Below are 17348 nucleotides of genomic sequence, written 5' to 3' on the forward strand. Positions count from 1 at the left end.
TTTAAAAAAAATTAAACAACTATTGCCATGACTGTCATGAGGCTTTCTTTTTGTCATTTTGACAGCTAATTTCAACATTCGTAATAATTCGTATCACTTCATTCCTCAGTCTCTGAGTTTGTCGAGTTTTATTGGTTTTGTTTTTTATAGTGTTTCGTTCTAAAATAGCCATAAAAATGAGTGTAAGTACCAGCAAAAATAATATATAAATTCGTGTTATCACCATGTACTACTATTTTTTATCATGTAATTACTATTTCAGCTCGAAATTGAATCAATGATCCGGTACACGTCGCCAATAAACCCGGCAGTTTTTCCACATCTAACCTTTTTGTTGCTCGGAATAGGAATATTCTTCACGGCCTGGTTCTTCGTTTACGAAGTTACAAGTACTAAAGCCTCAAGAGATATGTTCAAAGAGTTACTTTTATCATTGGTGGCCGCCTTATTTTCTGGTTTCGGAATTTTATTCTTGTTGCTATGGGTAGGGATTTATGTGTGATATCAATGTAAGGTATAATTTAAGTTATGAATAATGTAACAACACACCATTCCTCTATTGATGATTGATACTGTATGTTTGGTCAGATGAATAAATATTATCATCAGGTTTTGAAGTTTTTAAATTATCTTTTATTAAATCAGTTTACGGTACATTTTAAAAGCCTTTTAAATTGATGTTTCCGAGAACTCGATCGGTTTCTCGTTGAATTTTTCTCGGTCTCTCTGGAATTGACGGTCCACGAGTACTGCTTCATGCATCCGCTGCGAAGCCAAGGTTTGGATTCTCTCGAACAGAATTTGGTTCGTAAACACATATTGTCTGCACAGATAACAGAAACATCTACAAATGTATTGAGTGATGATGCTTCCGGGGCTTAAATAGAACTAACATCCTACTGATGGTAGGACGTCTTGTGAGTTAGCATGGGGATGTACCACCACCCTGCCCATTTCTGCCTTTAAGCAGTAGTGCGTTTCAGTTTGAAGGGTGCGGCAGCCGCTGTACTGTAAAAACGGAGACCTTAGAACTCATGTCTCGAGATGGGTGGCAGTATTTACGATGTAGATGTCTACAGGCTCCGGTAACCACTTAACAGCAAGTGGGTCGTGAGCTCGTCCACACATCTAATAACAAAAAAATATGTTAAGTTATGATCAAGATCAGTTTTTTTTTGAGTTTAAGGTTAAAGTTGCAGTACAGTGGTACATTGCTCGAAGAACAGACGAAGATGATGATAATGATTTAATTAAGAATATTTTTTTAACCTAAAATCAATATCATCTAGACGGTACAGTTGCGTGATCTCCACAGCAACAACGGTAACCAAACGCTTGCTGTCCCTCATCAGCAGAGCAACCTCACCAAAATGGGCACCGTCTTCTAGATGGCACACCTAAAATTTTTATTAGAAAAACGTTATTGCGTTTAAAAACCAAATCAATTTCGCTATATTATCAAAGCCAACAATTTTTTTTCTCATATCGCACGTTTAGAATTATAAAGACCCAACTCTAAAAAATGTGTTTTTTGAAAAACATCGATTAAAGTTCTCAAACCGAAAAAACGTAGAGGAAGGGGACGGAGTGAAAGAGACCGATGGATAGCTTTGTCCCTTTATAAGCTACTTCTGGTCATTTCATTACTAAAAGTCGCTGAAATGCAGCCGTTCTAGGTCCATTTTTGAATTAAACACGAAATCCAAATATTTCAAAATGAGTCTATAATTTTAAAGGTGCGATAATAATATATACTATAGTTATAAAATCAAATTACTTCGACGCCTTTAAGGGAATAAATTGCCACAGTGCCGTAATCAATAAAGTACATGCAATTTCCGTCGTCACCAGCCCTGAGCACAGGGTCATTAGGGAGGTACACTTCAGGCTTCAAGCAGCCTAGTACTGAGCCCACTGCTGATGCCGGCACATCCTTGAATAAAGTAACCTTATCCACTAGAACGCGGCATGTGTGTAGCGTTATTTCATTGCGAAGTTCCTCTGTAAGAATATTTAAAAAAAAAACGTACGTCACAAGTAAAATAGCACCCATAGATAGCTTAACGATCATTTTTTTATTCTATTAAACTGCTCAGAATACAACAGCCAAGTTACAAAACTATTGTTTTTTTATAGGTCTTAATGCGCGTTCAGCCAAGTTACAAAACTATTGTTTTTTTATAGGTCTTAATGCGCGTTCAGCCAAGTTACAAAACTATTGTCTTTTTATAGGTCTTAATGCGCGTTCAAATTTTCAAGTTAATCAGTGCTTTGTGCGACTTTTTTAACGTTCTCGATAGTGTAAATCGAATCGAATCGAAATCGAATTAAAAGTTAATTCGAATATGTAGGGAGTTGGAACATTTGCCTACGTTTGCCGCTAGGGGCGCTATTTCAACTGCATACAAATTTGAGTTAACCTTTACGCTATCGAGAACGGTGCACTAAGCACACGGACGTCTTGAAGTCGATCAAAATGGCGTTCAAAGATTTCGTTACATTAAAAACCTACATACCAAGCCAATAAAAGCGTGTTAAAAACGTTAAATTCAATCTAATTATGCAAGTCAAAGTAAGATTAGTAAACAAATCTGATCTAACCCGAAAGACATTCAAGAACGCTCTCTTCTTTATAATATCGCTTCTGATAGAGCTGACTGTAAAAAGTTTTCACGCGTTTTTGTAAAGGCACCGGAAACTGCTTGTGTCTCATGTACTCCTTGGAAAACAAAATACAAATTAGTAAGTATTAGGGATGCGACATTACGGCCGCGATTTGCATGCAGTTTGGTGATCTTGCTGAACGCGAAAGCGCTGTAGCCCAATCTTCGTTAATTCAGTTACATATTAATCGAATTTTATGAAGAAACATGAGGTTTTCTTAATCTAAGTTAAAAGTTTAACTAAGTTTTAAGTTTTTTAAGGTTGGGGAATGTCTAGTGTAAGGTCGATATGAAGGTAGAATCCGTACGACATAACAGCAATGTGAAGATATTAACTACCACTAAGGATCGAAGATCTGCTAAAAAAATCTTTTTTTTTTTGCTAGATGGGTTTTTGCTAGATTGCCCATAGACATTTACGACGTAAATACGCCACCCACCTTGAGATATAAGTTCTAAGGTCTCAAGTATAGTTACAACGGCTGCCCCACCCTTCAAACCGAAAGGCATTACTGCTTCACGGCAGAAATAGGCAGGGTGGTGGTACCCACCCGCGCGGACTCACAAGAGGTTCTACCACCAGTAAATCTGATCTGCTGCTCTGTATTCAAAAGCAGTAATTATAAAAGAAGAAAAACAATTTAACAAACTAACGCTGTCTCTATTATTGGTTTAAGCTTGGACACTCACTTTAACTTGATTCATCAATTCATTGTAACGAATCGTTGAACTAAAGAGCGTCATGTATACCTTCAAGAGAAATACTGAAACGAACGATTTATTTAAAATTTTAGATTTTTACTCATTCATTCATACCCGTCAACCAACTACCAATTAGACTGGCGGATTAGTTCACGGTTCAATAGCTGGAAGAACCCCTTAGGCTATCAGCAAATAGATAGTGAAAAAAACAAATTGGCGGGCTAGTTCACATTTCATCTGGTGTATCCTTCAGTGAATAATGTTATCTAGTTTTGATACGACATATAGTTTTCGAGAAAAAGTTTAAAATATCAAACGCGATCCACGAACCGAACTTTATCGAACCCGAAGTCTACCTTTGCATTCCCTCCGCTGCGGGAATGGTTTTTTTAGTCTATATATGCTTAAGTCACATGTTCGTAACTACATAGATATCTAGGGGCAAGTTTAAAAATAAAAAAAATCTTACCTCGCCTGCCTCGCCATGAATTACTTTGCCTTTTCTTTAACTTTTAAGATTTGATATGCTGACCGTACTTCGTGAAAAATAGCAACGCGGAAACAATAATTGTAAATAGACATGCTCTATTGAACAAAAACAGACTTCAAATAGAAAAAATAATAATTCCAAAACAAATTAATATACCCTAAAAACAATAATCATCGAAATCGGTTCGCGCGATATTGAGCTCTTGAGTTATTCATCTATTTGTCGCGCACGTACATAATGCAAATTTAAGACTTATATGGTTTTCTCATGGATACCATTATCAGAACTGGACTAAATTGAAATGTGCCCACACGGGAAGCGTCAGATTTCTAATAAAAAAATAATCATCAAAATCGATTACCCAGTCAAATGCTATGAGGTAACAAATACGAGGGCTGCACTAAAAGTATCGGGAATGGAATATTTCCACTGTTCCTGTCATATTAAAATCTTTTTAATTGAAAACTCCTTGGTTTTAAAAATCGAATACCATTTATTTATTTAAAAAAAAGATTCTCGGTCTTGTCACGAGGTTTTGTCAAACTTGTTTAATCGTTGAGAAAATGGAATTGACTCGAGAAAATTCAAGAGCGATGATTTATTATGACTTTCGAAGTGGTTTAACACAAAAACAGTGTGTTGACCGGATGATTTCTGCATTTGGTGATGAAGCCCCATCCAAAACCACAATTTATCGCTGGTTTGCTGAGTTTCAACGTGGACGTGTCAAGCTCAGTGATGATCCCCGTCAAGGTCGTCCAAAAACTGCAGTCACCCAAGAAAACGTTGATGCTGTGCGTAAGCTGATTGAGGAAGATCGACATGTGACATACCGCGAAATTCAGGCAACTTTAGACATTGGCATAAGTCAAATACAAATAATCTTGCATGAACAATTAGGTGTAAAAAAGTTGTTTTCCCGATGGATACCGCATTCGCTCTGTGAAGAGCAAAAAGCGACTCGCGTTACTTGGTGCGTCAGTACTCTCGAAAGATTCCACGCAGGATCCTCAAATGCTGTATACAACATTGTATCAGGTGACGAATCCTGGATATACGCTTACGAACCCGAAACAAAAAACCAGTCAAGAGTTTGGGTGTTCGAAAATGAGAAAGCCAACAAAAATTGTTCGTTCACGGAGTGTTGCAAAAAAAATGGTGGCCACGTTTGTCTCCAAAACCGGCCATGTTACGACTATTCCTCTTGAGGGACAAAGAACGGTTAATGCAGAATGGTATGCTAGCATTTGTTTGCCACAGGTCGTTTCTGAACTCCGTAAAGAGAACTGCAACCGCCGCATCATCCTCCATCACGACAATGCGAGTTCTCACACCGCGCACAGAACAAAAGAGTTTTTAGAGCAAGAAAACATAGAATTATTAGACCATCCGCCGTACAGCCCCGACCTAAGCCCTAATGATTTCTATACTTTCCCTAAAATAAAGAATAAATTGCGTGGACAGAGATTTTCATCACCTGAAGAAGCTGTGGACGCCTACAAAACGGCCATTTTGGAGACCCCAACTTCCGAATGGAATGGTTGCTTCAATGATTGGTTCCATCGTATGGAAAAATGTGTCAAATTTCGCGGAGAATACTTCGAAAAGCAATAAATACATTTTTAAATAGTAATGTTGTGTCACTTCGTTAATTCCCGAAATTTTCAGTGCCGCCTAGGTATAAAATAAAATAAAATACAGTTGAATTGAGAGCCTCCTCCTACGAATACTAAAATAAACTACCGAAAAACTACCGAATAAATACAAGTAACTCGAGCGATGGCTCATTCCATAGATTATATTATCACTCGCTACTAACCTCTCCGTCGGGTACACACACTAATGAAATTGTGTATTTACGATTACAACTACAAATAAAGGCCACGTGCGTTCGTACTTTGCAACAACTATACAAATTTATCGCAGGGCAGTAATTGTAAATAAAATGTAATTTCCTTAATCATGCAAAAGATAGTTACCTAAAATATACACCATGAAAACGGTAGAGAAGAGAATAATAAATGCATGCACAATCAACTCTTCCGGCTCCGATGCGAGGAATAAAGTAAATCCGGTGCCTGCAAATATTTCCTTTGATCATATTTTCATCAATGTAAAAGTCCGATCTCTCTGTAATGGTAGTGGTGGGCTATGACATTTGAATAGAAAGAAATGTCATGGGATTTCAGCAATAAAAATGTACATCAAATGTCATGAAATATTTTAATAAGCTGAATAGAATCTGAGTTATGTATATCAAAATTTTATTTGAATAATTATTTTAATTCATATTAAATTTAAAACTTTTTTGTCTGCTAATTATGAAGTGTTTTCGGACAATTTTGAAACACACTTAATCTTATTTAACTGTTTATTATCTGTGATACTACTAGTAATCATGCCTATTAAAACGAGCTTCAGCTTGGAGGTGTGTGAGAGAGATACAAAACGCGTGAAAGAGCAAGATAGATGGAAAACAAACGATCCTCACTCGAACTGGTGCATAGCTTTGAAATAAGATTTAAATTTAATTGGTATATACTTCGTGTTTTTTTTAATAAGTATATAATTTGATATGCAATAACAGTTACCAAAAAACGTTGACAATGTTATGAATGTTCCGAGCTGATATCGCGTTATGAAGTCCAACTGCAAAAGGTCCCTTTCAGATTCTTTCAGAAACCGATTGTAATTTGATGACATATGACCAAACCCTGAAAAACGAGGACTCCGTCAATGTCATTAAAAAAAAAATAAGACACAAACTTAATGCCTTTTTTAGATTTATCTTACCCAACTCCATCTCAACAATAGTTTATTTCTCTTCATAAAAAAGTCAAGTTCGCATAAGGCCTACTAAAATTACGATTTGTTATCTAAATAAATCTCAACAGAAGTAGGGTTACTGCAATTTTATTGAAGTCAGTTTAGTAACACGTGTCTTGATGGGAGATCTCTTGGTCCGAGGCACTTGGAAAAAAAACTGTCGTACCTATCGCAGAGCAATAATGCTTTGAGATCGTCATGCGAGTAGCTTCAAATCGAAATCGATTTACACGGTAATTTGTGATTAATGATGGAATGTCCCAATCGACTAAGATCGCGATGTTCTACACGATCGCGAATACACTAGTATTCCAGCCCAAAGCGGTGGTGCAGCAGCCATAAATCCTGGTCAACGAAGCTCTCCGCCAGGCAAAAGATAGAAATAGGTGGAGAGAAACAGTGAGAAGACTACAAAAGGGTCACGATCATCACCAAAGTCGTCGTGGCCTAAAGGATAAAGACGTCCGGTGCATTCGTGTTGAGCGATGAACCGGTGTTCGAATCCCAGGCGGGTACCAATTTTTCTAATGAAATACGTACTCAACAAATGTTCACGATTGACTTCCATGGTGAAGGAATAACATCGTGTAATAAAAATCAAACCCGCAAAATTATAATTTGCTTAATTACTGGTGGTAGGACCTCTTGTGAGTCCGCGCGGATAGGTACCACCACCCTGCCTATTTCTGCCGTGAAGCAGTAATGTGTTTCGGTTTGAAGGGTGGGGCTGGGTTAGCTGTTGTAACTATACTGAGACCTTAGAACTGATATTTCAAGGTGGGTGTCGCATTTACGTCGTAGATGTCTATAGGTTCCAGTAACCACTTAACACCAGGTGGGCTGTGAGCTCGTCCATCCATCTGAGCAATAAAAATAAACACCAAAGTAGGGAACAACTGAGAATTTTTCCAATCAAATACTTACAATAATAGAACAGGATCGTCGGAAGGTAGACAAGGCAACCGCACCAATGAGTCGTCATCATGAACAGGACAGTGAGCTGCACTGCTCCGTGCCAGATGTACGAGCTCGTGAACAACTTCATAGGAACGTGATTGTTGTGATTTCATTTACGTCAATGTTGTATAGTTTTTTCATCATCATCATCGTCTACTGCTGGATATAGGCCTCTTCCAATCCAAAACCACATAGAGCCGAAAATCGGGCTCAGTGGTGTGGATTGTATAGTTTAATGAAGACGAAATATAATGGCTAGTCAATGTTGTGGTGACTGGTGGTAGGACGTCTTGTGAGTCCACATGGCTAGGTACCACCACCCCGCCTATTTCTGCCGTGAAGCAGTAATGCGTTTCAGTCTGAAGGGCGGGGCAGCCGTTGTAACTATAATGAGACCTTATATCTCAAGGTGGGTGGCACATTTAGGCCGTAGATGTCTATGGGCTCCAGTAAGCACTTAACACCAGGTAGGCTGTGAGCTCTTCCAAATACTTATTTATTTATTTAATTTGTTTCTCAAATAAATAAACTACATAAGCAATAGCCCACTGAGTTTCTCGCCGGATCTTCTCAGTGGGTCGCGTTTCCGATCCGGTGGTAGATTCTGCGAAGCACTGCTCTTGCTAGGGCTAGTGTTAGCAACGTCCTCAGATTAGAACCCCGAGAGCTCACCAACTCGCCCGGTTACGCTGACATAAACCTCTAGGTTACCAGGTTAGGTAGTGAAAAAAAGCGACGCATTGACGCTCATTTGGAGGGTTCGATAGAAATATTAATTTACGTAATTACTGGTAGTACGTCTTGTAAGTCCGTGAGGGTAGGTATCACCACCCTGCCTATTTCTGTCGTGAAGCAGTAGTACGTTTCGGTTCGAATGATCGAGAAGCCATTGTACTGAGACCTTAGAACTCATGTCTCAAGGTGGTTGACGACAATTACGTTGTTGATATCTACGGGTTCCATTAACCACTTATTGCACCACCATAGAAGCAGTAAAATGAAAATACAGTTGAGATTTTTAGCTCATTTTAAAGTCGTGTTATCTAAAACCCCGGCACAATTATACCGTTTGAAAATACTAACTAGTATTAGACCGCGGAGCGTTTGCCTATACCATAAAGAAACAAAGAAATGTGAGCAATTTACTTTCATAAAAATCTGGATATCCATAAGGGCAGTGTACACTCTCGGCGTTCTTAGTAATGGTAAAAAATGAGCAATCAGTAGACAACGGGTTCTCTTCACTGGAAGACTTAAAATTATATACGCAATTGGCATACTCGAAATCAAATCTGGTAGGAGCCAACGGCGAAGATAACGGCTAATAATGGAAATGAGGGTAGTCAGTATTTGAAATTAAAGCAAAAACAGGAACGCGAGGAGTGAAGTTGTGTGATTTGTTTTATTTTGTCTATTTAGTGTTTCTTCAGGTTTAAATGTGCAATAACGGTGGTTTATTAACTGTTTAATATTTGTGAAAGAGCACAAATGTGGGAAAATGAAACAAAGCCGCTGGACTTCACTTCTCGGGATCCTCCAAAAAGTCCAATGAAAAAGTCTCAGTAGATGACCACCATTTTACTGAGATTATATTTCATCCCATATCATCTAATCTCATTTCATTTGATTTCATGCCAGTTGATTAATGTCTCAAATTAATCATCTTCATTTCATTTCATCATTTTTCATAAAAATAAGAAAATAAATTAAAATAAGACATGACTTAAAGGTCTTAGTTACCAGGTCATAAAATCCCTCAAAAAAAGCAAAAACAATTCGTCATGCATTTGGGAAATTTAAATATTTTAGGTTTCAACGTACCCAGCAACTCGTTTTCTTTCCATCACTATGTTTGAAGTGTACTTGTCCTTGAAACCTGTATTGAATTTAACAATAACATCAAGCCAGCACATCATATCCAGAACGATTAGAGCCTCATCGACGTAGTGGTGCCTGCTGAAATGTACTGGATCGATGACGTAGGCTATTCTTAAAGTTGAAACAAACATGTGCGATAGATTTACTACAACCATAATTGAGTTCCAGATCAAGCTGCAAATACAAAGTTTTGGCAACATTATTTAGTGTGCAATGCAAATTTCCCAAAAAAAATGGGGAAATTCAAAATCATGTTTAACGCTAAACTACAATCCATGTTTTTTACTTTATTTATTACGTATTTTATTACTAAATTAGTAACATTCTGTGGGAATAGAGCAGCCGCATAATCCTATCACGCAATCCGAGTACATACTTCGTCGTGTTGTCGTCTTATAATATCTTGTATCTTCATTTTTGTAGGCAACAACGCTTCAGGAGATTAGAGGAGGAAGAAAAGAAAATGGAATAAAGACGAGAGGGAAGAAATCTAAGGAAGGAAGGGAAGGAATCTAATTTAGATGGGTGGACGATTTCACTGCCTACCTGGTGTTAAGTGGTTACTGGAGCCCATAGACATCTACGGCCTAAATGTGCCACCCACCTTGAGATATAAGGTCTCAGAATAGTTACAACGGCTGCCCCATCCTTCAAATCGAAACGCATTACTGCTTCACGGCAGAAATAGGCGGGGTGGTGGTACCTACCCGTGTGGCCTCACAAGAGGTCCTACTATCAATAACAAAGCCGTGTTGGAAGTAATAATAGTAATAATAGAAGCTTAGAAGAAAAACTTGCATTGTAACATAATATTCTTGAATTACAACGCAATGTTGTAACACAAATTTCTACTGCTGGTAGGACCTCTTGTGAGTTCGCGCAGGTAGGTACCACCATCCTGCCTATTTCTGCCGTGAAGTAGTCATGCGTTTCGGTTTGAAGTGTGGGTCAGCCATTGTAACTATACTGAGATCATAGAACTTATATCTCAAGGTGGGTGGCGCATTTACGTTGTAGATGTCTATGGGCTCCATTAACCACTTAACACCAGGTGGGCTGTGAGCTCGGCCACCCATCAAAGCAATAAAAAAAACCACACTGACCTGGCTACACTCATCGGATGTATTAGATTGCATCCTCGCATCAAGTTTATTTTTCGTTCATTGACCAGAGCAGGGTAGCTCCGGAAGTGCTCCTTCGTTTCAGGGTGGAGGTCTGTCACTTGGCATATCTTACGTAAGCCACGACAAAAGCTATCCCACCGGCCTTCTGCTTTCGGTAGCATGCTCTCGGAGGCTATCCAAAAGGTTAACCGTATACTGCAGCGGTCGGGAAACCGGGGTAAATTACCCCAAATGGGGTAAAAAGAAATTTTGGCGGCTTAAATGAAACTTTTGTGAGTAAAAAGTATTTAAGTAAATATTGAAGTGAAACTTCTTTAGAATCGTTGTGATTTCAAATTATCATGGTGGCTATAATATGAAAGATGCTAAAAAGAAGCGATTTCGTTATTTTTTGTTCTTTGCCATGGGGTAATATCAACTTACACAAAAATATTTTGGGGTAATAATTAAAAAAGTCCCTTGACCGCTGGTATACTGCTTTGTTGTGTGTGTATACTTTTACTACCTGTACTATTCCTATCACACTACCAGACTGTTTAGACTTGTTAGGGGTTTTTAATTAATTTCCACAATTACTTCGGAAACAAACAACTTAATAATCACATTCAAATAGTATGATAAGATAGGTACAGAAAAAAATCGAAACAAGTTTGAACTTTTGAAAAACATACGCGTAGATAGCGAACATTTTTTTTCGTATTGAGGGATTACTGGGGACCCGGAGGCCTTTCCAGTTTCACTAGGACAGGTGGGCGAGCAAAGACTCAACCAAGAGGGAAGGGATTTGCTAACAGCTGTCCGAGCGCCTCCAAAGGAGACCTAATAACTAAAGAGTAGCTGCTTCGCGAACGAAAGATAGTGAACATAAAACCAAACATTAATGACTCATTTTTACAAGTACTATTAAAGTGTAATGATAAATAGTACTATTATAGCCATAAATCGGATTATTGGAGGAAAAGACAAATAGACGGTCTCCCACCGTGCGGGGGAAATTGCTCGACAGACCAATGTCTGAATAATATTGTTGGAGCTTGTATCGAACCAAACTTATCTTGAAAATGTCATTAGCGCGATTCAGGGCTCTGCAAACTTCTTAAGTTCTAGGCTAGCTACTCGTTACAGAACTAAGTAAATGATGAGAAAAAGCTATCAACTTTGGAGAAGTTCGTATCATGTATCCTATACACTATCTAAGCCCAAAATTGAATCATATTGGAAAATAATTAATTTATTTTAAATTAAAATGCACAAATGGAGTGTCCGGTTGCCCTTTTTGAGAAATGATCGGGTCTATAGGCATCATAAAGCGAATGCTACTGGACAATCTGCTGACAAAATCCGAGGCTTCGAATCCAAATACTCACGGGCATCCTTCAAATCAGAACTTCTCAATGTCTCAGTTTTATAAACAATCCTGAGGCATTGTGTGAAATGCGACCGAATTGTTTAACGAAATGAAATGTTCCAAAGTTTTTTTGACGCTAAAATTGCTAGTTTACTACTCGCAATATCCAAAAATGGATGAGACAGATAAAAAACTATCTTATAGAATTCACAGTACAGCAGTCTAGAATCTCGGTCAAAATCCTTTCAGCTGAGTTTTTTTCAATACTTGTTCTATTGAGGAAATTTAATAATATATTTATATTATAGCTACCGAATCCTAGCTGACAGTAATGCCTTTTAAGAGACATATTGTTTATACGTCCGTTTAGTAGCTTGAGAATTCTGTTTTATTATTTTCTTTATTTACATTAAAATATCTATCTCGTTAAGGTTTTCAGTAATTTGTGACAGTCCGCGATGATGTACATCACTCTCTTTCAGTGTATTATCTATGCATCACTCTATATCACTGAAGTATGAATATTTATGAGCCGTGGCTCTTAAATATTAAGTAAATACAGGATAATAGAACAGAATTTATACGCTATAACGGCTGCCAGGTATTAAATTCTTCCCTAATATTTCTCATAGATAATACAATTATTTTTTTTACAATTTATTCTCTTTGCCCTTATACATAGAATAATACAGGAACTTTTTGGCGGGAGCTCGAGGTTGTTGGAACTTTCAAATATATTAAGTGCATAATCTATGGTGTGAACTGTTTTATTTTGTTCGTTATTAATAGTTTAGCATTTTTGAAAGGCGCCTTGTGTGCTTAGTGCAAGTTTTTTAACGTTCTCGATAGCGTAGGAGTTAACTCAAATTTGTATGGAGATGCAACTTGCCTACTTTTGCCGTTAGGAGCGCTGTTCCAACTGGTATGCAATTTGAGTTCAGTTTTACGCTATCTAAATCGTTAAAAAAACTCTCATTAAGCACGCTGGAAAGCGATGCTCGACTTCTGCGAGTCCACGATTGTAACAACAGGCTTTGCAACTATAATATTATAAATGGCTCATTAATAAAGTTTTTTTTTTTGTGTTATTAGTGAACCAGCTAGAGCAGTGTTTCTAGGTGTATATGTTTTGCTTTGTTTAAGCTGTGGCTGTCTGTTATTAAAGGTACAATTAGCATGTAGTGTTAATAAAATTTTTCAATACGCTATACCATTGACATAACAAAGGAATATAACATTGTCATTTGTCAGTTCAATACGGTTGTATGACATGACATAAAGCGCCCTGTAAGTGTGCCTGTCCACCAGGGCAGTGCGAGGCAGCGGAGCGGAGAAACGGAGAAATATTAACCAATAAGATTGCACAAAATCATTTTGCAATCTTATGGTTTTGATTTTGTGCAAACTTATTGGTTAATATTTCTCCGTTTCTCCGCTCTGCTGCCTCGCTCCGCTCCAGTGGGCAAGCACCCTTAAATAGTAGCTAGCTGAGGATTAGTTTAATGACCTTTATTTATATAGTGGTAAAGTTCTGGATTTAGGAGACAACGATGGAAAGAGGCTTTTAATAATCTATCTAATTTTTTTTTTTTACAATAAAACGAAACATTACAAATTACTTATAGTTTATTATTTTACATAAAAGAATAATAAATTGTATAAATATTTACAAATAAATTGAGTAACAAAAGTATCACTTTGTAAGTTGGCATTTCTCTTTTTTGTAAAGTGAGTAGGTATACATTTGTAGAATCCGTAAAAAAAAAACTTTAGTACAAACTGAATTTCAGTTTCATTATTAAGTTTATTTCTGGAATTGATTTGCAAATTCCGGACTGAAGGGTGTTGATTTGAAGCCGAAATTGTTGTTGTGTGTTGCCACTATGTCTTCGGGCTGTAAATAAAATTTATTCACAGTTCACATTCACGATTCACATGCACAATTCACAATTCAATTATTATAACAAAAGATTTTTTTTTCTATACAATCTATAGATCTATCCTATAGAACAGCCTTTCCCAAAGTGGGTGATATCGTCCCCCTTGTGGGCACTGCAGGTCTAAAGGGGGACGGTAAGAGACCCAGAAAAAAAGGGGGCGTTGAGTAGAGGCTTGGAAGGCAATTTGTAATTGCATCTAGGAGGACTCTTAGATACCGACTGAGCTCTCGCTATAGTGGATTTAAGTAGGTGAAAAAATAGGGGCGCTAGAAAATAATTTATTCTCGAAGTGGGCAGTAGACAAAATAAGTTTGGGAACCTCTGCTATAGAACAATCTATAGATGGTACCACCTTTCATATCAGAGTACATTATTGCTTTGCGAAAGAAATAATCTAGGAAATAAGCAGAAATAATTATTGTAACTAAAACATACTATATCTAGGTGATTTTTACATTAATTCATTCACGTTCCAAATTGCTTGGCCCTTGCAACGCTTTGGCAATTTTTCTTTATTAATACATACTAATACTCTTCCTCATTTCAATATCAGATTATAGATTTAAAAACTATGATTACCTTATCAGTTTTCATTTCATCGAAGTCATGAGGGAAATAATTATTTTCGCCGAAGTGTGGCAGATCTTCAATGCCGATTAGATCAGAGTCGTTCGATGCATCGCTGTATGAGAGTAATAATTGTTAATGTTCAAGAGCACAAAGATCACTACAATAAAACAAAGTCGCTTTCTCTGTCCCTATATTCCTATGTATGCTTAAATCTTTAAAATTACGTAACGGATTTTGATGCGGTTTTTTTTAGTAGACAGACTGATTGAAGAGGAAGGTTTACATCCACTAAATAGTGGAAAAATCAATAATAAATTACAGTTTCCGAAGCGAAACGAGGGCGGGTCGCTAGTTATTAATAAAGGTCAAACGTCATAAAATTTTTAGATTCTGTAGACAGAAACTATATTTGATGGCCTCCTTTGAATCAGGAAATTATAGATAGTGTAATTTAAAAAAAAACAGGACTAAGACTTCCGATTCCATTGCTTTAAGTGAATATTGAGTTTACCGCATGCTGTCTCAATGACTGACCGTGGAAGTCAATCGTGAACATTTGTTGAGTACGTATTTTATTAGAAAATTGGTACCCGCCTGAGATTCGAACACCGGGTGCATCGCTCAACACGAATGCACCGGACGTCTTATCCCTTAGCCCACGACGACTTTTTACATAATTTAGTTTTAAATATTTTATTGAGACTTTGTCAGTACTTGATTTTGAGTGTATTTTTTATTAGGGTATGGTTTATTAATGACCTTTATGAATATTTGAGAAATTTTGTAAATTTCATTATCGTTAGTATTTTATTATTAAATTAAATTATATAAATTATTAAATTAAATACTAATTTGATGCATATACACATGATCAGATATATGTAACTGATAGAATCGAAGATGATAGTATAAATAAAAGTTCATTTTACCTCATAGAATCGAAGTCCGGGGCTTTAATGGTCTCGTTCCAGATCGGATTGGAGCCTTCCACGGCATGTTTATTGGTGCCCGGCGCCGCGATGCCGACGCGGTTCAAACCTGAATCTACCGATCCGTACTTCTTAACCGTCAGGGCTTCCAAACGACGGTTAAGTCTGCGGAATTAGATAAATTACTTCAATCTGACGCTAAATCGTTCAGATGTTTTTTACATTGTGATTTCGTAAAAAAGAAAAAATATTTATGGAAGATTTAAGGGTTATATTTCAGCTACGAATTGGAAATATTCTGTCTGTGTTGCTCAGTTCTGTTGTTAGGCCGTTTTTTGTATGTCGATCTTTTAGGAGTTTGAATGAAATTGTCTTTGAAAAAATATCCAGACTTCTTTTTTTTATTGCCGAGCTCACAGTCCACATGGTGTTGTGGTTACCGGAGCCCATAGACATCTACAACGTAAATGCGCCACCCACCTTGAGATATAAGTTGTAAGTCCTCAGTACAGTTGCAACGGCTGCCCCACTCGTCAAACCGAAACGCATGACTGCTTCACGGCACAAATACATCGTGTCTGCCCCTTTAAATTTATGTTTATTGACTTCGTTGGCAGACGAGTATACAGCTCACCTGTAATGACTCACGGTAAGCAGTCACTGTCTCCCATAGAAGTCAGCGATGCTATGGGCACAGTCAAGCAGCTGCCAAAGCAACATTACTAACTTTTTAGTCCTTATGATGAAGATGACTAGCAGCAGGAGACAGAGCGCAGCCAGGAGAGCGGAGAGGACCGCCAGCGCGTACAGCACCGCGGCCGAGCCGGCGTCCGGCGCCGGACTGGTGTCCGTGAAGAGGTCCCGCAGCACTAGCAGCCGCGTCGCCAGCGTGGACTGGATGGCAGTCAGCAGCACCATGTCCCCTCGGAGACTGGCGGACAGTTGATAGGAGATTATTGAATTTATCTCTGGGTGTAGTTTGAATACGGTCTGTCCTTTGCGACGGTACTGGGTAGATAAACGGACATATTATATTGCGACGGACTCGTTGGCAAAATAGTTAGCGCTCTGCCTATTGGACTGCGGAGTCGTGGGTCCATTTTCACTGTGGATAGATATTCTTGCGGCGAAAATGTTTGCTCTTTATCTGGATTTGTATTTTTTTTAATTTTTTTTATTGCTTAGATGGGCAGACGAAGCTCACAGCCCACCTGGTGTTAAGTGGTTACTGGAGCCCATAGACATCTACAACGTAAATTTTCCACCCACCTTGAGATATAAGTTCTAAGGTCTCAGTATAGTTAATTTAAAACTGCACATAAACCCAACTACTTGAAGTAAGGAGATATATTATATGCTTCTTCTGTGCGTCTGTTTGTCACTGAACTCCTCTTAAGCGGCTGGACCGATTTGAATTGTTTTTTTTGTATTCGTTTGGTTGGCGCCCTGGATGGTTTAGATTCACAAATCAGGCACTGCAGTCAGTGTCTAGGTTATTTATCTTTCCTAGAAATAATGTATATGGCAAAACAGCGTTTGCCGGGCCAGCTAGTATTAATATAAGAATCTCGTAAAACCAATTTAAAAAAAACGCGACTGTTTAAAATGTAAAAGTTTGTAGTATTTTGAAAAGAATTGCTCACAAAAAAATGAAAGAAGTGAAACTTCTTTTGCACTGTGTAGTATTGTGGTTTTCTTCATTTTTCATCCTTAAATTAAATTTCTTTTGTAACATGGGAATGCTGTGTTTATACACATTGCTGCTTATGAAACACGACCTAGCTAACTTTGTCCTCTACCTCTCTCCACGGTCGATGGGTCTGCGAGACGCTATCTATTTTCTCACTCTCGCTCTTGCTAAATTGTATCTGTTCTCTTTAGCCATAACGAATCTGTCCCGAGTTAAATTTTACTCTCAACG

At 37.8% G+C, this 17348-nt stretch overlaps 3 protein-coding genes across 6 annotated transcripts in view; 1 reads left to right on the plus strand and 2 right to left on the minus strand.

Annotated features, from left to right (window-relative positions):
* The first annotated feature begins 30 nt into the window (after positions 1 to 30).
* Positions 31 to 626, plus strand: LOC101743309 (transmembrane protein 258). The gene is made up of 2 exons (XM_038011857.2): positions 31 to 182; positions 263 to 626. Exons 1-2 carry the CDS (start codon positions 177 to 179, stop codon positions 500 to 502), a joined length of 246 nt encoding a protein of 81 aa, XP_037867785.1. The 5' UTR covers positions 31 to 176; the 3' UTR covers positions 503 to 626.
* LOC101743451 (potassium/sodium hyperpolarization-activated cyclic nucleotide-gated channel 3) lies at positions 611 to 12564 on the minus strand. 4 transcript variants are annotated; one of them, XM_038011855.2, is made up of 12 exons: positions 12301 to 12564; positions 10620 to 10812; positions 9460 to 9690; positions 8785 to 8890; positions 7606 to 7720; positions 6447 to 6569; positions 5835 to 5933; positions 3354 to 3427; positions 2602 to 2719; positions 1778 to 2001; positions 1270 to 1397; positions 611 to 823 (listed from the first exon to the last, which is right to left on the minus strand). In XM_038011855.2, exons 1-12 carry the CDS (start codon positions 12335 to 12337, stop codon positions 670 to 672), a joined length of 1602 nt encoding a protein of 533 aa, XP_037867783.1. In that variant the 5' UTR covers positions 12338 to 12564; the 3' UTR covers positions 611 to 669. The 4 variants fall into 4 exon arrangements, with proteins under 4 accessions (XP_037867783.1, XP_037867782.1, XP_062524935.1 ...); XM_038011854.2 differs by having other exon boundaries at positions 8785 to 8959; XM_062668951.1 differs by lacking the exon at positions 8785 to 8890 and having other exon boundaries at positions 9460 to 9514.
* Positions 12565 to 13596: 1032 nt separating this feature from the next.
* Positions 13597 to 17348, minus strand: part of Btr175 (cadherin-like membrane protein) — a 44487-nt gene continuing 40735 nt past the window's right edge. The window contains 4 exon segments of the mRNA NM_001044217.1: positions 13597 to 13882; positions 14508 to 14610; positions 15428 to 15592; positions 16155 to 16358. Of these exon segments, the coding sequence (NP_001037682.1) occupies positions 13793 to 13882; positions 14508 to 14610; positions 15428 to 15592; positions 16155 to 16358 (562 nt within the window). The 3' untranslated portion in view covers positions 13597 to 13792.

Source organism: Bombyx mori, chromosome 6, assembly GCF_030269925.1.
Source record: "Bombyx mori chromosome 6, ASM3026992v2".
NCBI lineage: Eukaryota > Metazoa > Arthropoda > Insecta > Lepidoptera > Bombycidae > Bombyx > Bombyx mori.